This window comes from Stegostoma tigrinum, chromosome 3 (assembly GCF_030684315.1).
Source record: "Stegostoma tigrinum isolate sSteTig4 chromosome 3, sSteTig4.hap1, whole genome shotgun sequence".
Classification (NCBI taxonomy): Eukaryota; Metazoa; Chordata; class Chondrichthyes; order Orectolobiformes; family Stegostomatidae; genus Stegostoma; species Stegostoma tigrinum.
The window spans coordinates 9,734,934-9,757,957 of NC_081356.1; the positions used below are offsets into that span (position 1 = coordinate 9,734,934).

The 23,024-nt window shown below is 42.3% G+C and overlaps 1 protein-coding gene across 3 annotated transcripts in view; it reads right to left on the reverse strand.

The window, feature by feature from the left end:
• Nucleotides 1-23,024, reverse strand: part of focad (focadhesin) — a 190,810-nt gene that overhangs the window by 16,053 nt on the left and 151,733 nt on the right. For all 3 annotated transcript variants that reach the window (XM_048526877.2, XM_048526878.2, XM_059642923.1), the window contains exons 35-40: nt 21,944-22,024; nt 16,166-16,294; nt 14,691-14,806; nt 10,620-10,880; nt 4,688-4,777; nt 647-824 (exon numbers count right to left, since the gene is read on the reverse strand). In XM_048526877.2, coding sequence (XP_048382834.1) covers nt 647-824; nt 4,688-4,777; nt 10,620-10,880; nt 14,691-14,806; nt 16,166-16,294; nt 21,944-22,024 — 855 coding nt within the window. The remainder of the gene's footprint in view (nt 1-646; nt 825-4,687; nt 4,778-10,619; nt 10,881-14,690; nt 14,807-16,165; nt 16,295-21,943; nt 22,025-23,024) is intronic.

Consider the following 23,024-nt stretch of genomic DNA (forward strand, 5'->3'; position numbering starts at 1 on the left):
TCTGTGGCCCAAGGCTATTGCCCTGCATCAATGGCTGCTTCTGGGGTGTTCACTATTTCAATTCCCAGGGCTTGCTCAATCCTAAAGATCTAGCAATCACATGCTGGTCCCCTTACCTGTCCCTCTGGGAGGTGCTGTATAAAGGGGAGTATTGCTGGCTACCTCCATCCCTCCCTGTCCCCTGATGCTACAGTGCTGCAATGGAAGATAATAAAATGTGAGGCTGGATGAACACAGCAGGCCAAGCAGCATCTCAGGAGCACAAAAGCTGACGTTTCGGGCCTAGACCCTTCATCAGAGAGGTCTAGGCCCGAAACATCAGCTTTTGTGCTCCTGAGATGCTGCTTGGCCTGCTGTGTTCATCCAGCTTCACATTTTATTATCTTGGAATTCTCCAGCATCTGCAGTTCCCATTATCTCTGTGCTGCAATGGAGTTTTTTCTCTACACCAGGCTTGGATCACAAAGCCAACAATGTGCTGCAGTGTCAAGGAGCTGAAGAAAGAGTGGAGTGGCAATCCGGTGATGATCTGGGCCAATAATTTTACTAGTGACTTTTCAGAATGGTAACAAAACTATGCACTGCAGGCTTTATAGCTGTACAGTCCAAAACATGAGCAGACCAACGCTCCCCTGGTCCAGCTTACCTGTGTTCTGGTGGCTGATGAGTCGACACTGGTAAAAGCTCTGCAGCAAGATCCAGATGACAATCTCCATGTGACAGCTGCCTATTGCTGCAGCAATAACATCATTAAGACACAGCAAAGGAACTCGGCCTTGAGAAACCAGGTATGCTCGGACAAAGGTGCTCTTTGCAATTGTATCCTGCAAAAAATTCCAGCCAGAGTCATCGAGTTAAAGAGACTAAATTAAACTATAATTTACAATGGCTGTGTTACGTCAGCACCCAACAATTCACACACTGTCTTCTTTCAAGATGATTTCACATTGATCTTGCACAAAAAGCTGTGATCTACAGTAAACATTTTATTGTTCAGCACTTCTGGGGCCAGGAAAATGCCAATTGATTATCTAAAATATCTGATCAAGTGATCCATGTAATCAATGTAAAAACATTACTATGTAATAGAGACATAATGCAGGGGGGTTTACATAACAGCCAAACTTTATTTACAGGATAAATCACTTCAATAATAATTCAACTTTGCCTTAAATCAAACTTACTGGTACAGAGCCTTTTCACTCACACCCTCATTTGACTATTCAGATAATGCAGTATTTGAGGAGAAATTGACTCGTAATTGAATCATCTGTGATATTTTGTGTACCCATGTGATCGAACAAGATATTTCTATCAAGATAAATAACTTTTTAAAAATACTGTAAGAATTGGACAGAACAATAGGGTAAATTGAGGTATATACCTTTTGCCAGTTTATCAAGAGTGCTGGTTAAAATAAAGTATGGTGTGTTAAAACATCATGTGCAATCTTCTAGAATTTTGACTCCCTGACTTTAAGGATCAATTACATTTGTGATTCAGATGGGTTGTTTATGACCACCAACAGTCTTGAGGTAGGATCACCGAACCCGAAACATTAACTCTGTTTTTTCCCTTCACAGATGCTCCCAGACCTGCTGGGCTTTTCCAACAACTTTGATTTGGTTCCTGATTTACAGCATCCACAGTTCTTTCAGTTTTCATTTAGTGGTTACATGGTCACTGTTCAGTGAACTTTTGTTTAAAAGGTGAATTAAAATTTCACCATCTGCCATGGTGGGATTTGAATCCGAGTCTCCAGAACATTAATCTCGAGTTCTGGATTACTGATCCAAAGATATCACCACTTTCTCTCTCCTCATCCGACAGGTTATGTATTTTGTTAGACAAACAGAAAGCTGGAAGAACACATCAAGCTGGGCAGCAACTGGAGGAAGGGAGAAGTCAAAACTTCAGGTATTACTCTCTCTTCAGAGAGGCGAGGAAACTGAACAATTTTACTGAAGACAACTGCCAGTTGTAGCAGTAAAACCCTGCTTCAGACAGTGGTTATGAGAATAAAGATAGATAAACACCATGGGCCTGTAGGGTGAAAATCTGAAGTATGTGGAAGGGAGTTGCTAACTTAAGCGACAAAGAGTGCTGAGCGACAAAGAGTGCTGAGTGGCAAAGCAGCATTGGATATCTGCAGTGAGACTGAAATCTTGTGCAAAGTAGTGTGAAAGTCCCTTCGGTTTTGTCTTCTGCTGGGTGAGGAATACCTTCAGCTTTATGTCCATACACAACTGCCATGTTTGACCCAGATTTCCACTTCTCTGCAGTATGAGATTGTGCATACTTCTGATCAAAGATTGACAAGGTTCTGCACAGTAAACTGATCAGAAAAGTTAGATCACATGGGATTCAGGAAGAGCTTGCCTGTTGGATACAAAATTGGTTTGATGGTAGGAGACAGAGGGTGATGGTGGAGGGTTGTTTTTCCAGACTGGAGGACCGTGACCAGCGGTACTCCACAGGGATTAGTGCTGGGTCCACTGTTATTCATCATTTATATAAACAATTTAGATGAGACTTTAGGATTAATGGTTAATTAGTTTGTGGATGACACCAAAATTGGTGGTGGTGTCAACAGTGAAGAAGGTTAACTAAGGTTACAAATGGATCGTGATCAATTGGGCCAATGGTGGGAGGAGCAGATGAACTTTAATCTGGATAAATGCAAGGTATTGCATTTTGGTAAGAGGAACAAGGGCAGGACTTACAGTAAATGGCAGGCTCCTGGGGAGAGTGACTTAGGGGTTCAGGCACATAGTTCCTCGAAAGTTGCATCACAGGTAGACAGGGTGGTTAAGATGACATTTAGCACCTTTGCCTTCATTGCTTGGGTCACTGAACATAGGAGTTGGGGTGTCATGTTGCAATTGTACAGGATATTGGTGAGGCCACTTTTGGAGTACTGTGTACAGTTCTGCTTGTCCTATTATAGGAAGGACACTATGAAATTGTTGAGGGTTCATAAAAGATTTAGAAGAATCATTCTGGGACTGGAGGGCTTGAGTTATAAAGGAGAGGCTGGGCTTTTTCTCACTGCAGTGTAGGAGATTGAGGGGTGATCTTATGGAGGTTTATAAAATCATTTGGGGCATAAATAAGGTGAATAGCAAAGCTCTTTTCTCTAGGATGGGGGAGTTCAAAAGTAGGCAGCATATGTTTATGGTGAGAGGAGAAAGATTTAAAAGGAACACGAGGGGCAACTTTCTCACACTGAATGTGGTTCGTAAGCGAAATGATCTGCCAGAGGAAGTGGTAGATGCAAATATAGTTACAACATTTAAAAGATATTTGAACAGGTACATGAATAGGAAACTTTAGAGGGATATAGACCAAACACAGACAAGTGGACTACGCTAGCTTGGGAAACTTGGTTGGCATGGACAAGCTGGGCCAAAGGGTCTGTTTCCATGCTATATGACTACGACTCTAAAGATTATGGTGACCTTCTTAACGTTGGTCATTTTGCTCTGCAGTTACTTCTTCCAAATCAAACACCACTCACAGTCACAGAACTTCAAATTGAATGGTTACAAAAATGTGCCAGGATTGGAAGAAAAGGCAGAGATGGTCCATCGCTAGACACTCAGTCACATTGGAAGGGAACGAGTCACACAGTGATAATCCCCCTGCCTCTGAGTCAGAAATCTAGGTTCAAATCCTATCCCTAGGCTTGGTGGTTGTGGCAACTGTGATCATAATGCAATCAAACAAATTGAGGACCAATACAGACCAATGGCATGTAGTCAGCCATAGCTCCAGCCTCTGCCATGTGTACATGTTACCACAGCGACTCAGACTCATGGACAGCCAACTGGCTTAGTCTTCTAGATCTGCATTCCAGCTATGGATTTGGAACTACTGTGTGGTGGAGATCATAATTTGTGCAAAGAACTGAAGATGACGGTGAACAAAGGTAACAACAGACTGGCAGACTACTCTAGCTTGGGAAGCATGGTCGGCATGGACGAGTTGGGCCAAAGGGTCTGTTTCCATGCTATATGACTACGACTCTAAAGATTATGGTGACCTTCATGACTTCCATGGATATCTCAGGTTCCTTCTCAACCTTTGCCCTCCTGCAGATTCAGTCCTCTCTCCTCATTGGTGAAGGAAATGGTAGACTACAACAATCTTGGATGCCCTTGTTGGGACGTAGCGAAGGGGGCTTGTAGACTTGCCCAGTCACCTGAACAACAAACTAATAGAACATAGAACATTACAGCACAGTACAGGCCCTTCGGCCCTCGATGTTGTGCCGACCTGTCATACCTATCTCAAGCCCATCTAACCTACACTATTCCATGTACATCCATATGCTTATCCAATGACGACTTAAATGTACCTAAAGTTGGCGAATCTACTACCGTTGCAGGCAAAGCGTTCCATTCCTTTACTACTCTCTGAGTAAATCTCTTGCTTTGTTAGCGCCCAGGCGATGATAAAGCTTATGTTGGATCTCTGCTGTGGATCGATGATGGGATTCTTCAGAAGAATCTGAATTCAGGTCATCGGCACTAAAAGGGAATGGTGAGGTGCTTTCAAAAGTGCTACACTTGTCATCTTCCATCATGAACAGGTAAATTCAGATTTACTCAAGTAGGAAAACAAATAAAGGTCAAGTTTCCCATGGGCGCTCAGTTTGTGTCTTCTGTTTATGCTTAATGAACATTACCTTGGTAACTTGGGTTATTCTGTCAATCTCAGTATCAGCCAGTTCAGAAAGGCACTTGGTGATTCCAGCATAAAACTTCAGCTCACTGACCTGAAAAGGCAATAAGGATGTATGAATGTGATTAATTGATAATGAATGAAGGAAGAATTTCAACTGGAGAGGTGCACCAGCAGTCAGTTAAGATAATGTTTAACAGGGATACTGTTCTGTTTTTCTCACAACAAAATTACATCTTACGCTACAAAAAGATGGGCAGTGATGAATACAAGAGGAATTGGCTTGAAGGAGAATAATACCCAGAGAAACAGCTGAATAAAGCGTGATAATAAATTGTTGTTACTGACAGTTCATGTGACACTCGCAAATTCTGTTGACTTGGTCACTCCAAGGCAACTATCCTAAGTAATCCATAGAATTCCTAAAGAAACAGGCCATTCAGCCCAACATGTCCACATCAACTCTCTGAGGAGCATCCCACTCAGATTCAACCCCATACCTTATTATCCCTGCACCCACCACAACCATTCCACCCAGCCTTCACATCCCTGACCACGACTGGCAATTTAGCATGGCCAATCCATCTAACCGGTACATTTTTGGGCCGTATTAGGAAACTGGAGCACCCAGAGGAAACCTGTGCAGACACAGGGAGAATGTGCAAACCCCACACTGTCACCCAAGGCTGGAATTGAACCCGAGTCCCTGGTGCTGTGAGGCTGCAGTGCTAACCACTGAGCCAAAGGGCCCGACTTTCCACATTAAGCAGAGGTTCACCTGCACATCTGCCAATGTGGTATACTGCATCCACTGTACCCGGTGCGGCTTCCTCTACATTGGGGAAACCAAGCGGAGGCTTGGGGACCGCTTTGCAGAACACCTCCGCTCAGTTCGCAACAAACAACTGCACCTCCCAGTCGCAAACTATTTCCACTCCCCCTCCCATTCCTTAGACGACGTGTCCATCATGGGCCTCCTGCAGTGCCACAACGATGCCACCCGAAGGTTGCAGGAACAGCAACTCATATTCCGCTTGGGAACCCTGCAGCCCAATGGTATCAATGTGGACTTCACCAGCTTCAAAATCTCCCCTTCCCCCACCGCAGCCCAAAACCAGCCCAGCCCGTCCCCTCCCTCCACTGCACCACACAACCAGCCCAGCTCTTCCCCCCCACCCACTGCATCCCAAAACATGTCCAACCTGTCTCTGCCTCCCTAACCTGTTCTTCGTCTCACCCATCCCTTCCTCCCACTCCAAGCCGCACCTCCATCTCCTACCTATTAACCTCATCCCACCTCCTTGACCTGTCAGTCTTCCCTGGACTGACCTATCCCCTCCCTACCTCCCCACCTATACTCTCCACCTATCTTCTTTTCTCTCCAACTTCGGTCCGCCTCCCCCTCTCTCCCTATTTATTCCAGAACCCTCATCCCATCCCCCTCTCTGATGAAGGGTCTAGGCCCGAAACGTCAGCTTTTGTGCTCCTGAGATGCTGCTGGGCCTGCTGTGTTCATCCAGCCTCACATTTCATTATCCTACTCATCTGTTTAGTGCGAGTTCATCATATAATTAAGCAGAAAAACAGAAGTTGCCAAATGCTGGTTCGGGCAAACCAGCTGACATTGAACAGGATGTTAATAGGTGTGTTATAATGAGCCTAAGCACTACCAAATAGTGAATGATAGCCCAGGAAAGCAGTAACACCTTCAGAAGAGGAAGGTGAAAAATTGACAAAACAATTAAATTCCATAACATTAAAAAAATGGAAGCATAATATTGGCACTACACAATGTGCTGGATTTATACTTTTGAGTAAAAGCAGAGGCAAATCATGGGAAACAAGGTGGTCTTGTTGGATACATTATAATGAAATAATTAGATTAATTATTAAACAACAGAAAGGTCTGTGTATTGGCCATACATCAAATGCCTGACTTCAATCTTCCAATTCCAAGAAGCCAAATCATGCTCAGTCTTCCAGAGGGAGATAACAGAAAATAACAAATGGGAAGTTGAATCATGTTATGGCACTCATCCTGTATGCTACACAGAAAGACTTGCAGACTCCAACTTCCAAAGAAACAATTTGTTCATTAAGTCTTCTCTGTAGAAATCAAAGTAAATTGAAAACAATTCAATAGATAGACATCCATTATTATTGGTAACTTATTTCCACTTGATTAATTTTTAAAGGCAGCATTGATAAAACCACCCAACTTATGTTTTAACGTCCATTTATAATTTCCAACAGCTTTAAGATTTTCCGGTTTTAAAGTCTGTATTTAAAGGAATAGCACAGTCAGATAGAATTCTGCAAAGTACCGAAAGAAAAGTACAGCGCAAATATAATTAAAGTACCTCCCTCTATTTCCTAATTCTGTATAAAATTTTAAGAGAAGGAACTATCGAATTAACTAACAACAATACAGATTCCTTCCAGTTCAGGAGAATGGGGACCATATTAGGTGTCTGTATGAGAAAGCAGAATATAAGCCTCAATAAATGTAACAAAGTTATAACTAACTAAAAGGCAGGTGGCTGTCAGCTGTAGCGTGTAATTCAATAGACCACAGCCATTCAGCAGCACCACTGTAAACCAATCCAACTAATCAGGTTGAAGAAATGAGTCTCAAACAATACACTGCAGATAACAGCTGGGGTCCTGTTTATAGATTCTCTTTTAAGAAGAAAGATCAAAACCATTGCACTGATTGGAATACTGCAAAAGTGAATAAAACACATTACTGCTTTACTCTAGAAAAATCGCAGTGTACTGCTTGTGAGGTTTGGGATTGGAACATACCTATAGTTGGACTTACAAAAACTAATATGCACCAGCCTGATTTTTACCCAAAAATAAGTGAGATTGTCCCAGAACAAATTAATTCAGTGATTCATCCACAAAATCCTAACCGTGGATCTTTCAACAAGAAAACAGTAAAATCTTTTTTCTTGTCTTCTTTTCCTTCCATAAATCACACCTTGAAAAAATACAAATTGGACATCTTTTGACAAATTCTTACTTATTTCACTTCTGTTCTAAACTGTTAAATCCTGGTTTTGGTCTGTTCTAGAAAACGAGGTCCTTTGTCCGAATTCACATCAATAAAATGGAATGTCTGACCAGTAAACAGAAAGGTCAGGTCAATACCTGTAGCAAACAATGAATTAAATCAGGATAGCAGCCTTCTTGATGTGTCACTGGATTAATAATCCAAAGAGTGGAAAGAAAAGTACTGGCAATACTCAGGAGGCCAGGCACATGTCCCATGTGTAAGAAGGAACAGAATTAACAATTCAAATTAATAATCTCCCAGTGCAGCAGTTATCAACTTGAAATATGAACTGCATTTCTCCCTCCACAGTTGCTATGTGACACAAGTATTTCTGTCAATTTCTACTTTTATTTCCAAAATTCATAATATTTTGACTATATGGTCATCTGAATACATGAGTTCAAATCTTGTGAAAGCAGCCAGGAAACTTTTTGTGTATTTTTCTTTATTAATTCACGAGATGAGGGTGTCACTGGCCAGGCAGCATTTATTGCCCGCCCCTAATTGCCCAGAGGGCAGTTATGAGTCAACCACATTGCTGTGGGTCTGGAGTCACATGTAGGTCAGACCGGGTAAGGATGGCAGTTTCCTTCTCTAAAAGATGTTACAGAGCCAGATGGGTTTTTCTGACAATTTGTGGTCATCATTGGACTCTTAATTCCAGATATTTATTGAATTCAAATTCCACCAACTGCCGTGGCAGGATTTGAAACTCAGGTCCCCAGAACGTTACCTGGGTCTCTGGATTAACAGTCCAGCAATAATACCACTAGGCCATCGCCTACAAAATCAATTAAATAAATCTGATTCAGATCTAGGATTAGAATTAGTGACATGAAAATAACTAGGATTATCATAAAATTCATTTAATTCACTGTTGCAGGAAGGACATCAGCCTACTTTACCTGGTCGGCTCATAGAAGACTCCAGGCCCACAGCAATGTGTTTAAATATTACCTGCTGTGTGAAATCATCAAGAAGGATACTCAAAGACAGAAGGAACTACAGATGCTGGAGAATCTGAGATAACAAGGTGTAGAGCTGGATGAGCATAGCAGGCCAAGCAGCATCAAAGGAGCAGGGAAGCTGACGTTTCAGGCCTAGACCCTTCTTCAGAAAATCTTCTGATGAAGGGTCCAGGCCCAAAACATCAGCTTTCCTGCTCCTACGATGCTGCTTGGCCTGCTGTGTTCATCCAGCTCTACACCTTGTTTTGTAAGAAAGATACTCAAATGTATCTACAAAAGTATAGGAGGCTGAGGGGTGACCTTATAAAAATTTACAAAATCATGGGGGGCATGGACAAGGTGAATAGCCAAGGTCTTTTGCCAGGGTAGGGGAGTCGAAAACTAGACAGAATACATTCAAAGTGAGAGGGGAAAGATTTAAAACGAATTGAGGGACACATTTTTCAGACAGATGGTGGCGCATGTATGGAATGAGCTGCCAAAGAAAATGATAGATGCAGGTACAACATTTAGAAGACATTTGGACAACTACGTGGATGGAAACTTTTTAGAGGGATATGGGCCATACACAAACAAATGGAACTAGTTCAGTTTAGAAATCTGGTTGGTAGAGAGGAACCAGGCTGAAGGGCCTGTTTCTGTGCTGTACGGCTCTATAAGGCAGCTCACCACCATCTTCTCAAGGTTAGTAAATGTTGGCCTTGCCAGTGCCAGCCATGTCCAATGAGTGAGAAGATATTTACAAACTTTTCCTTTTAAATTTTGCCTTCACCTTTTACTTCACAACAGCCACCAACTACAAACCGCATGCTTTTGCATTTGCGTTCCTCAGCCCTCCTTGAACTTATGTCCTCAACTTTCTCCCGCACATCTTTCCAGACCAGTTCTTGACAAATTTCAACTTCCAGGTTATAATCATCCACTTGAGAACTGCTACCATCACTGCCTTTCTTAAGCCATCAATCCCTCTATTTGTACGAGTCACAGCCCTATCTCAAATCTACTTATCTCTCCAACGATATTTTGGATATATTGTTGAACAACTAATATTCACCTCCCTCACCACTCACTGTCCTACAGATCTGGTTTCTTCCCCAATCACAGGATTCAAGTTCTCTCCATCAGTGTTACTAACATTCTGTTTGACTGTGGTTCACAGTCCCTGCTGAATCTCTCTAACTTTAATACTGCTATCAGATTTTCCCTCTTTTCTGGAATCCTTGTCTGCGGTACTATTTTTTGATTCCAACGATATATTCTCAAATATCTTTCCTTTGATAGCCAACAGTAATTGTTAGTTTACTCTGGTTAATGTTTTTTTCTAGTTTATTGGTCGCTTGCATGATGCTCGTTTATATTCTCATCCCTAATCCACGTTAAGAAATAACTCTCGAGAGAGAGCTTTCCTCAATAGCCTGCATTCAGACTTGAGTTAATCCAGAATTCTGTAGCCTGCATTTTTTTCCCCCCCGGAGATAATCACATATAGTCATCACCCTGCACAACAACAGGGCACTTTTAATATTCTCATTCCTATTTTCAAATCCTTCCGTGGTGTTCCACCATCCGAACAAAGCAACCTCTTTCTGGTCATATTTCTCTCAAATTCATCCCTACTCCACTGATTGTAGTTAACCGCATATTCCTCACACTATTGACACCAACACTGAAAATTAATCAGGCATTGCATTCACTGGAATGCTCTCCCAAGACTGCTTTGTATGGGTATCTACTTGTCTGCCTTTAAAGGCCCCTAAAAATCCAGCTGATTCTGCTTTCGTCCCATACCTTATGAGTCTCCCATCCTGACAGGGTCCCTTTTCATCACTTGTTTCAGCACTTAAGGGGTCACCTTTTATGTGACATATGCTGCATCAATTAATTTGGGTGTTGATGCAGAAAAGCAGTACCTGGATTTCATTAGGTAGCAATTCAAAGATCATCTCAACACTTTTGCACAATATGCTCCAGCTGTGCTGCACTTGCGTTGGAACCTTCATCGCTTCATTCAGCCCTTGTAGAATGGCATGACAAAGGTCCGGGCTTTTCTGTCTGTTCTCCGAGGTAAAGTACTGGACTGCAAGCACTTCGACAAATGTTTGAAGTTTATCTTCAGACACATGTTTCATCCAGGAAGCAAGAGACATAAAGAGGTATTTTCTTGTCTGCAGCTGGAATCAAAACAGAAGCACAGAATTTAAATGAAACAAAGAATACTGGAAATCCAAAACAAAAACATAAATTCCTGGAGAAACTCAGCCGATCTGGCTGCATCTATGGAGAGAAATAGTTTTGGGTCCAGCGACTGTTCAAGTGTCAGTGGACCTGAAACATTTACTCTGCTTTCTCTTCTCCTGTGGCGGAAGATGCCGCCAGACCTTCTAAGTTTCTCCAAGAATTTCTGTTTTGTTACAGAATTTCAAACTTGATTGAAATGAAATGACGACTGGCAGTGAAACGGAACTTGTTTCCGTGTTTGAAATTTGTACATGTTTTGCTGATCTGGTGCAGAATTCCTCGTGAAATTAAATGATTGGCTGCATTATAAACAACGGTAGCAATAATATCTTGTAAGAAATATGTACCATTCTACTGCAGCAATAAAACTGTTTTTGGTGAATTTTGTTACTATTGAGGTTGTTTGTCCAACATTGCTGTTTTAAGCTGTATCTGGAAAAATTCACTATAAGATTGCAGACATGGTGGGACAGTTTTTCCCGCTCTTAAAACAAATCCTCCAACATTCCCAATGAATACTTTAATTTTGTTTTCATTTGTGCTTGTTAAAGGCATCATGTGCAGACTTGATCCTGATAGGAAAAATGACACAGTGATAATGTCAACAGTTCCAAATTCAAGCTAATGTCTGGGTACATGAGTTCAAATCCCACCATGGTAAATGCTAACATATGATTTCAATTTTAAAAATCTGGAATTCAAAAGTGAATACAATAGTGACCACTTAACCATTGACTGGAAACTGAACCAGAATGGCCAGATAAATACTGTGAATATAGAAATAGGACAGTGTTAGGCTATTCAGCCATATGAAACTCTCCTACTTAATTCACAATGCCTGTGTACCATTTCCAAGGCAGGCGTCAGGAGCGAGGAGGAATGCTCCCCACTCAGCTAGATGTGTGCAGTTTAAGCAACGCTCAAGAAACTCGATGCCAACCAGGAGAAAATGAACTGCTTGATTGGCCCCACTTTCACTATTTTCAACATTTAACAGTCACTGCCTTCACTAACACATGGTGGCAGCTGTGCATACCCTCCACTAGATGTGCTGCAATAATTTAGCAAGGCTCTTCCGAAAGCACCTATTGGACCGGCAACTTCTATCACCTTGAAGAACAACGGCAACAGATGCATGGAAACACAACACCCTGCAGTTTCTTTTCCAAGCCACTCACTCTCCTGACTGTGGTGTGAATATAGGAGGTACGGGTTACTAAGTTTGCAGATGATGCCAAAATAGTTGGTGTACTGGACAGTAGTGATGATTATCTTGGAGTAAAATGCAGATAGACATATGGGCAGAGGAGTTGCATTTCGCTAAGGCAAACCAGAGCAGTGCTTATACAGTTAATGGTAGTCTGGACAGAAGGGTCTGTTTCCATGCTGTATAACTCTATGACCTGAGGGGTAACTTTTTCCACGCAGACGGTGGTGTGTGTATGGAATGAGCTGCCAGAAGTAATGATGGAGGGTGGTACAATTACTACATTTAAAAGGCAACGGGATGGGTAGATGAATAGGAAGCATTTAGAAGGATTTGGGCCAAGTAATGGCAAATGGGACTAGCTCAGATTCAGGTGTCCAGTCAGCACAGATGAATTGGGCCAAAGGGTCTATTTCCATGAACTATGACTGTATGACTACATTTGAGCAACAAGAATTTGTATTTGGATAATACCTTCAGCATAATAAAACATCACAGGGTGCTTCGCAGAACAATTAAAGAAAAATAAATTCGACACTATCATCTAAGGAGGTATTAGGACAGATGACCGAGTTTGGGTCAAAAGGCGAGTTTTAAGAAATGTTTTAAAGGAGAATAGAAGAGGTAGAGAGGTCAAAGGAGGAAATCCAGAGCTCAGGCAGCAGGTTGTGTGGGCACTAGGGGTGAAACGATAACAAGGTGAGCTAAGATCAAGAGGCTGGAATTAATGATTACTTGTGGAGGTGGTCAGAGAAACAGGAAGAAGTGAGCAATAAAGGGACGTGTTTTAAAACTGAAGTGTGGCTTTAGCTGGAGTCAGTGCAGGTGATGGAGTACAGGCTAATGGTTGAGTGGAACATGGTAGCAGAGTTTGGATGGGTGTTTACGGATGCTAAAAACCTGCCACGCTTTAGTTGAGCAGTCAAGTCCAGAGGTAAGAAAGATCTCATAATCCTGGAGATGAGCTGAACCTGGGGTGGAATCAGGTTGTCATTGTGATAATGGATATTTAGTCAGATGTACATTGTGGGATACGACACCAAGGTTACAAACTTGCCTTCTCAATACTTAACTTGAGAAACTTCCTGCTCATTCAGCACTGGATGTCAAATAAGCAGCCTGGTCATTTAGAAATAAAGGAAACGAGAGCTGGTGAAGATAGAGTTGTGTCTAGCTAGGTGCCAACAGTGTACAGGTAGAATTGGATACTGTTCTTTTGGGAGATGTTGCCCAGGGGACGGATGTAGATCCAAAACAGGGATAACAATGTACACAAGGAGATAAAAGCCAATGTTGTGAATTTGGTGGTTAAGAATAGGATGAAAATGGAGACACACTTAAGGAAGATGCTACGGCCAACTGCAACGAAAGTTGCGGATGGGTCAAAGAAGAACAAACGGCAAAATTCACGATTGTCACATGGATATTGTTTATGACTTTTGATAACAGCAGCTTTGCCAATGCAGTAGGGATTGGGGGAAGAGCCTTAGAATCATAGAATCCCTATAGTGGGAAGCAGGCCATTCAGCCCATCAAGTCCACACCATCCCTCCAAACAGCCTCCCACTCCAACCTATAACCCTGTATTTCCTGTGGCTAATCCATCTCACCTGCACAACCCTGGACACTGTGGGCAATTTGGCATGGGCAACCCACCCTAAACTGGACATTTTTGGACTATGGGAGGAAACCGGAGGAAACCCACGTACACACGGTGAGAATGTGCAAACTCCACACAGACAGTCGCCTGAGGATGGAATCAAATCTGGCCCCCCAGTGCTGTGAAGCAGCAGTGCTAACCGCTGAGCCACCCTGCTCCCCTTTGGAGGGACTTAAACATGGATTCCCAGGAAAGACTGGCAAACAATTAGGGAGTAACAACCCATTCGGTGTTTTCAGAGAGAAAAGAGAGGCTGAAGCTGGCCTGTTATCTTGTAAGAATGGAGCACACACAGATGGTTTATCTTGAAGACAGGGTGACGGCAGCAGATTAGAATGAGAGAGGCTGTGTGCCCGAATACAGAAAATCTTTAATAATATCAGTTGATGTGTGAGGCGTGGCATAACAGAAAACGGGAGAGCTATCAGAGAGTGATGCTCAAGATGGGCAGGAGCCTTAGAAGAACGTGACATGGTGGGCTACAAAAAAAAACAGGCAAATAGCCTCTGGACAATTGCAATTGATGTGAAAAACAGCCCATGAGCTCCTCACACTTGTTAAAGGTGCTGGGTGGAGGCCGGGGGAGGAGTTTAAGACATGGGTTTGCAATGGGAATAACAATCCAGGGTTATTGAACTTTTCTGGATGTCGATGGACTAGGAAGCAGCTTCGGAAAATGATAGCAGGACCAATCACGCTTTAATATAATGTATTCATAGGCCCTTTGACTCAGGTCAAAGGAAAAATTACACCTGACATTCCTTTTAAGAATATCACTAACAATTTCCACGTGTTGTACAGACTGAACAAAGAAAAGTAAAATATCAGAAAAATTTGCATTTATAATGGATAAATAGATACAAAATTAATACATACATTAAGGCTGTACACTAATGGCGGTGCCACCCACATTCCTAAAAACATTGCAGCACTTTGTGATGTCTGAGCCTGGGTAACTGCTATTTCAATACAGTGCTGCTGAACATCTTCACCTACAAGAAAGAAAGTAACAGTATTAAAGTTGGTATGTTACAGCATGACCACTGCATGGCACTGTTTACTTTAGAAACGGCTGCAGAGGTAGCTGTTTCCCAACACAGACAGAACAAAGCACTGACAATCTTGATTTCCAAGCCATTTTCTTCAGTGAACTTAAGATGAGGCCATAGCATCTTGATGGAGCATGATTTATTACTAGCAATTCCCGCATTCCGAACAATGTGGCAATGCAGCTAGCAGAGGAAGCAAATTCTGGCCCAATATATTTGCAATGCAGAACTTAAAATTACAGAGCACTGGTGCTTAGGAGGCAGGGGATATTGTAAATCACTGTCACTGTACTTCAAATACTTGCTATCATCTTAGAAAAAAGGTGAATCTTAACGTACTCCTGTAGTCATTAAAAGAGACAAGCAGTTCTTTCGCTGTTCAATGAGTACAACAGCAGGAACTTCCGTGGTACAAATCAACAAAAATTCTCAGTAGTTACAGACAGTTCATTTGACAAGATAGGCTCAGTGATAAATTTAACGACTAGACTGAATCTCCAGGAACAGAGACAGGCACAGACGTACGTATGCACACACACACACACACACACACACACACACACACACACACACACTCACACAACCTCTGTTGAATTCATTGAGTAGCTGTGGTTTAGCTTTGCTGAAAATTTTAAGACTTGAAAACTTATTTGTTTCAAAAACTGTTTAAAGGAATGTTCCAATTTAAGCTCTTACCTTTGAACTCTTGGGGTGATCATACATTACAAACAATAAATATCATTTTAATGTCACTGGTTATGTTCATTACTCAGTGACTAACTTCCCAATTAGACATTTCAAACACTTTTTTTTACAGAAATGGAAAATATCGCCATTCCCTTTCACTGTTTTCTGCAATTTCAACGCAACTGGACACAAGTCCAGGTGAAGAAATATAATATTTGATCTATCTAGCCTTAAAATCCCAAAAAATAGTGATCCTGATTGAAAGACCAACTATTTTATACTGAGTTTGAAATATAAATGAAATTATTCGGTACTTCTTCCACAATACAAGATTAGGGCGACTGTAGGCAAATCACTGGTACTGAAGACCCTTTTACAAGGATGCAGAAAACCGTAAAAGGTGTGGTGTTGGGGGAGATAATATAAAGGGAGAAATTTTATATTTCTGCAAAAAGCTGTTGAAATGTCTCTAATTAACAAGATTAAGGCAATTTTCAGTCAGCCACGGCCATTAAATACACTTTAAAAAAGAAATGAACAAAATAAATCTTCATGAATCAATGGATCTTACGATGTGCTGCATTATAAACAAACATTACGCCTTTGAGAATTTACCAAAATTCAGTCTCATAAGCGGTGAAAGTATGGAAGCCCAATTAACAGGGGGATATTGGTAACTGCTCCCACATCTAGCAACGGGCCCCAACAAAACCTTCACGAGCTGGGCAGGAATTCTCTCAGGACCTGAAAACGAAAGAAGAAAACCAGATGTAAAAAAAACGCAGTGCAGCGGTAGCATGCTATGTTAATGTGGATTGTTGTGGTGGACTGATTTTGAGTTCACTTCAAGTTCATTTATGCAACTGCTTAGAATGGCAGAAGAAATAAGAGTGGTTCACTATGTGTAGTAAAACTACAAATGTACTTGCAAAGGCTTATACTGTTCACTGCGAATGTGAAACAAAGAACACAGGGTACCTTGGGTGTTCGACACCAGCAGAACCAAAACAGATCCCAAATACAGGAAAAAGTACGCAAACTGTACATTGATAAATTATTGAATTGGCCTACAAAAAAGTGATAGTTTCATGACAATGTTAATCTCAGGGTTCAGACTATTATCACAGCATAGTTGAGGTCATCAGACATTCTCCAATTAGGTTTCTAACAATCATTCCCACATATCCAAAACTAAACAGCCAAGCTCCTCATTTAACTTAATGCTTTAGTCTAGTACCAGATGCTTAATAGTCTTTACACAAAAGGTTGAAACCACTCCAAGGACATCTTGTTGCAACGTACACCTAGGTTTGTCTCAGTTTATGGGGTAATGATTATGAGACCCTTGGAAGTACCAGATTTACACACCGCTCATGTGTCATTTAAGAAAAGCCTAATGGAGCAATGTAAACAGAAACTGTTCCCCTACTACCACAGAAACAGCATAATACACAGATCCTGGGTTGAACATATATGTACCCTGGAAAATTTCCATTGAGAAACCCACAGGTCAGTGATTTGGGCTAGATGCAAACTGATCTGGAAATGCCACAGTTGGATATTGTTGTGTTTGATTTCAGGTACGTGTTTTTTAAAAATCTTTTGGGTCTACGCCGGTCCTGGCAGGAATTGTTGCTACAATCCTGGTGCCGTCTTCAGTGGTGATGTATCATCCCGCTCAACTGTGTAATGAGCAACTGTGACAGTCAGTCCCATTGTAGATCACCACACTCTGCTCAAGAAGTGCAAGCCAGCTGTGCCAGTGAATGGGGCTGTTCAGAGAAACAGGCAAACTGCCCAGGAACACTGATCTGAAGTGCAGCTGTGAGAATGCGAGCAAACCTGAAATAGGATTTTCCATGGGAGGAGTGAGAAAAGGCACAATAACTGATGTAGGCTGCAGATGTTCATGGCTTTATTTAGCAAATGAGTTCGAGCTGGGAGTACCTCGCATTCTCCTAGGCTTTTCTTCTCCTTTGGGTAATGCAACAAATTTGTTTATGGTTAGCACACTTCAGGACAGTAAGGTCATACCCCAAAGGCTGCAATTAAGAGGCTTCTCTCCTGGAGGGCAACATACAAATAAAAGGAAAGCAATCTCAAATCATCCAATCCAACTCATAAAAACCTACTGTGTCCCAGTGCACCGTCAACCTCGGTCCTTGCCAGAGGTGTGGTAATCCTCAGCTTAAACCACCAACAGTCATCTCTTTCTAATAGGAGACATATGATCCATTGGGACTACAGCTGCTTCACTTTTGCATTAGGGTATGGAATAAGGGCTTTTCACCTTCACTATTCTACTTGGAAGTGCATTCTAAGATGCTGTTCAAAAAGAGTCAAACATGCATTTTGGTTCAGCACCCTGTCCTGTCTCATTTATGGTGCGGAGGTGCTCGTGTTGTTCTGGGAAGGGCAAAGTCAGTAACGACACCAGGTTACACTCAAACAGATTTATTTGAGACCACAAGCTTTCAGAGTGCTGCTCCTTCGTCAGGTGAAGATTTAAAATATGGCATGGAATATAAAAACAGGGACTTCACCTGACGAAGGAGCAGCAGTCCGAAAGTTTGTGATTCCAAATAACCCTGTTGGACCATAATAACCTGGTGTGGTGTGAATTCTGACTCTGTCTCATTCAAACGTCCTTCACACACTTTGAGGATGAGTTCTCAGATGGGTAAGTGTGGCAGGTTTTTTTCTTTTTAGAAACAGCAATACGTTACAAATCACAAGAAGATACATAATTGATTGACCTCATCTCAGGAGGAGGAATGTCGGCCAGGACTATCCCTGCTCATCTTCAAACAATGCCTGGAAGCTGGACTTTGCAGCTGAACCACCAGGGCAAGCAAACCCAAAGCCGAGTTTCATGCCACAACATCTAACAATGCAGCACATCCTCTATACTGTAGGTTTGATTTTGTTTTTAATCCAAAGGAAGGTTTAAATGCACCATCCTGTATCTCTTGGTGAACATGTTTTGAGAGAATAAGTTCTTCTTGACATTGGTTCGACCCTGTACGTCTCTCTCCTCAGTGTTAACATAGAACATAGAACAGCACAGTACAGGCCCTTGGGACTATGATGTTATGCCAAACTTTTATCCTAAACTTAAGGTCTATCTAAAGTCCACCCCTACCTTATACTATCATCCATATGCCTGTCTAATAGCTGCCTAAATGTCCCTAATGAAGCCAACTTCACTCCCCTCTCCGGCAATGCATCCCATGCTCCTACCACTCTGAGTAAAGAACCTACCCCTGATGTCTCTCCTCTGTCTACCTCCACACACTTTCATACAATGCCCCCTTGTATTAGCTACCTCCACCCTAGGAAAAAGTCTCTGGCTGTCCATTCTATTTATACCTCTGATCATTCTGTACACCTCAATCAAGTCACCTCTCATCCTTCGTCGTTCTAGAGAGAAAAGCTCTAGCTCTCTCAACCTTTCCTCGTAAGACCTTCCCTCCATTCCAGGCAACTTCCTGGTAGATCTCCTCTGCACCTTTTCCAACGCTTCCACATCTTTCTTGTAACGAGGCAACCAGAATACTCCGGGTGTGGCCGAACCAGGCTTTTGTATAGCTGGAGCATAATTCTGGTTTACCCACCTTATCCTGCTTAACATCAAACTCGAAGATAACTCTGCACATCCTCAGCTGTCTTCTTTAAAGACTGATCTGCTGTCCTAGCTCAGTCCCCTGATACGGGGGGGGGTTCAGTCTCAATTCTCCTCCGAACTACGGCCGTGGTTTGCACTCTCTCTTCCAAGTGTTCACCCCGAATCCACAGCAAGAAGAATACTGGGCAGTTTTAGCAGTGTTCACTAATGATGACTACAGCATTTTCCCCAAAATAATTCAGGTTATTTGAAGCCTCAAATCAAAAACAAATGAAATGCTTGCTGATTCGTTCGAGGGGCAAGACACTGAGGCTATGGTTATGGATTTCTGATGTATTCATCAGTTATCCAGTCCCATTATTAATTCTGACAAAGCATTCCTATTTAAAAACAAGCGCTCATCCGTTCACTACACAGAAATAGCTGGATATCGGAGTGCCTCAAGCATTTTCTGCTTTTCTTTCAGATTTTCAATAATTGCAAGGCTGAGGTTTTGCATTATTTTGATATTGCCAATGATTCATTCAGATTAAAATACCTAAGACTGTTAGCACTGTTGATTTCTGGAGGATAAAAGGAAGATTTTCCAAGAAGAAAAGGGAGATGTGAACTGTTGAACCTTAAGAGAATGTCGTATTTACCTTCCAAGTGCACTTTCAACTAAAGACAATTAAATTAGGCTTCAGTCGCACTATCACATGCACCACCATAGCCATTTTTCGCAAAACATCAATACCATTTCAGAAAGCCAGTCAATGGCCAATTAAGTCCTAAGTGGATAAGTAAATACATTTTGGCAGCGTTAAAACATTGCCTGAAGTGTTCTCATTTTCTTTGTCTTGGGATTTCGAGGTCAGAAGTCACACAACACCGGGTTATTGTCCAACAGGTTTATTTGAAATCACAACTTTCCAAGCGTTGCTCCTTCATCAGGTCACCTGGCATCGTGTGACTTCTGACTTTGGCCACCCCAGTCCAACACCGGCATCTCCACATCTTGGGATTGCGAGAGAGGGGAATTGAATAGGAGAACAGGATCTGACCCATCATGACCTGATGTTGGGTCAAGAATTTCGACTTAAATAAAACAAGCCGAACATGACACTCATTCTGTAAATCAGAACTGCATCCTTGCAAAGGGGCCAAGGTGATCTGCAGCAGTCAAGTAACCCCATCTACAGGCAGACACATAGATACAAAGAACAAAGAAAATCAGAGCACAGGAACAGGCCCTTCGGCCCTCCAAGCCTGCGCCGATCGAGATCCTCTGTCTAACCTGTCATCTATTTTCTAACGGTCTGCGTCCATTTCCTCCCCACCCATCCATGTACCTGTCCAGATACATCTTAAAAGATGCTAACGTGTCTGCGTCTACCACGTCCGCTGGCAATGCGTTCCAGGCACCCACCCCCTCTGTGTAAAGAACTTTCCACGCATATCTCCCTTAAACTTTCCTCCTCTCACCTTGAACTCATGCCCCTAGTAATTGAGTCCCCCACTCTGGGAAAAAGCTTCTTGCTATCCACCCTGTCTATATACCTCGTGACTTTGTAGGCCTCAATCAGGTCTCCCCTTAATCTCAGTCTTTTTAATGAAAATAATCCTAATCTACTCAACCTCTCTTCATAGCTAGCACCCGCCATATCAGGCAACATCCTGGTGAACCTCCTCTGCACCGTCTTCAAAGCGTCCACATCCTTTTGGTAATGTGGCGACCGGAACTGTACACAGTACTCCAACTGTGGCTGAACCAAAGTCCTATACAACTGCAACATGACCTGCCAACTCTTGTACTCAATACCCCGCCCAATGAAGGAAAGCATGCCGTATGCCTTCTTGACCACCCTATTGACCTGTGTTGCCACCTTCAGGGAACAATGGACCTGAACACCCAGATCTCTCTGTTCCCTCAGACTTTTCCATTTACTGTATAGTTCACCCTTGAATTAGATCTTCCAAAATGCATCACCTCACATTTGCCTGGATTGAACTCCATCCGCCATTTATCTGCCCAATTCTCCAGTCTATCTATATTCTGCTGTAATCTCTGACAGTCCCCTTCACTATCTGCTACTCCACCAACCTTCGTGTCATCTGCAAACTTGCTGATCAGACCACCGACACCTTCCTCCAAATCATTTACGGATATCACAAACAACAGTGGTCCCAGCACAGATCCCTGTGGAACACCACTGGTTACAGGTCTCCAATTTGAGAAACTCCCTTCTACTACTACCCTCTGTCTCCTGATGCCCAGCCAGGTTTTTTATCCATCTAGCTAGCACGCCCTGGACCCCATGTGACTTCACCTTCTCCATCAGCCTACCATGGGGGACCTTATCAAACACCTTACTGAAGTCCATGTATATGACATCTACAGCCTTTCCCTCATCAATCAACTTTGTCACGTCCTCAAAGAATTAATGGTAGCAGGAAAACTGTCGGGCCACACTCAACCACATGAACGTGGGGTTAGGCTTAACGTGGCCGGGCAAGACTTCCATTTGCTACAAAATGTTACAACTATGCTGCATATTGTGAAGCACTGGCTGTAATTCAATAAGAATTCTAGCAAAGCCGGATGCAATAAAAAAAAAACAGATGTAATAACCATACTTAGAAAATGCCACATTAAAGAACAAATTTTGTGCTAAACTGTTCCAAGAGCATCTGCTGAACTCAGGCTGACCAACGAGAAAGCTAATTAGCATTTTGCTTCAATAAAGGGAAGGAATTAAGATACATTTAAAACAGTATCCTTATCATACCTTTCTTCCCTGCTTCAATAACATAGTCAGTAGCAGATCTGATGACACTTCTTTCTGGCAAATAGCCAAAATCTGGAGGCACTGTAAAAAACATTGATCTCATTAAGTAAGAAGTCACATATGTTAATTCCACAAACAAAGGCCTTCCTGAGTTACTGGCCAGCGGATCACACTCACATTTCAAGCAGCATGAAACACCATTCAAACAATCTGAAGTGCTGAGCAATTAAAAAAAATCAAAACCACTGAGAAAGCTGCTGGACATAACACAGGGCTCCACGCAGAACTGACAGTATGATTTCTTTTTCTTAAAAAAAACCCAGTTGTAATTAGATGGCAGATACATTGGAAACACATTTCAAAGTCGATGCTAGCTGACAAGCAAAACCCTGCTGTCATCTTCAGTTTCAATCATCTGCTCTCCAAACTCTGGCAAAATGTACGATTCAGTCTCTTGGCAACGGGGTTAGTAGGCTCAGCATCCTCGTAGCTTAATCACTTGAAAAATGTGGCATCTGCAGATACACAGCGTGTATGTTGTTACAGCGGGTCACAGTCAAAAGGAGAAGCTAAGTTTGCTGGGGATGGTGGTGACATGGGGTAGTTGTTAACGGTGGAAGGGAGAGGAGAGGCAAGAAGTGGCTATTTTCTCAGAATAAAGCCCACAATTATTTTACAATCTGTTTAGGGGAGTCTCACACCATGAAGAAAACACATAACATCCACATTATTCTTCTTTGTTTCTACAGGATGGTCACATCAGGTCTCCCAGCGAGAGGTCTCGCTGATTTGACATCAGTCAGTCAATTGGGCCACGAACAGCTTGAAATGAAATAACGCAGTTCAAAATTCCCGCGAGTCTTTCTTTCTGATCCAGATCCAGGGGGTGCCAAAATAGGCACCAACAAGGCTGGATGGAAGTTGAGGGGTTTTTTTTGCTATTGCTGCTTTGCGATTTGAGAGTTAAAGAAAAGTAACCCTTCAGCATGCATTTCTCATATTCATATGACTTTTCAGCTCCCAGAAGAAATTCTGATGAATTGTTGTCCTCGAGTTTCTCTCTTTTCATTAAATTCCTGGC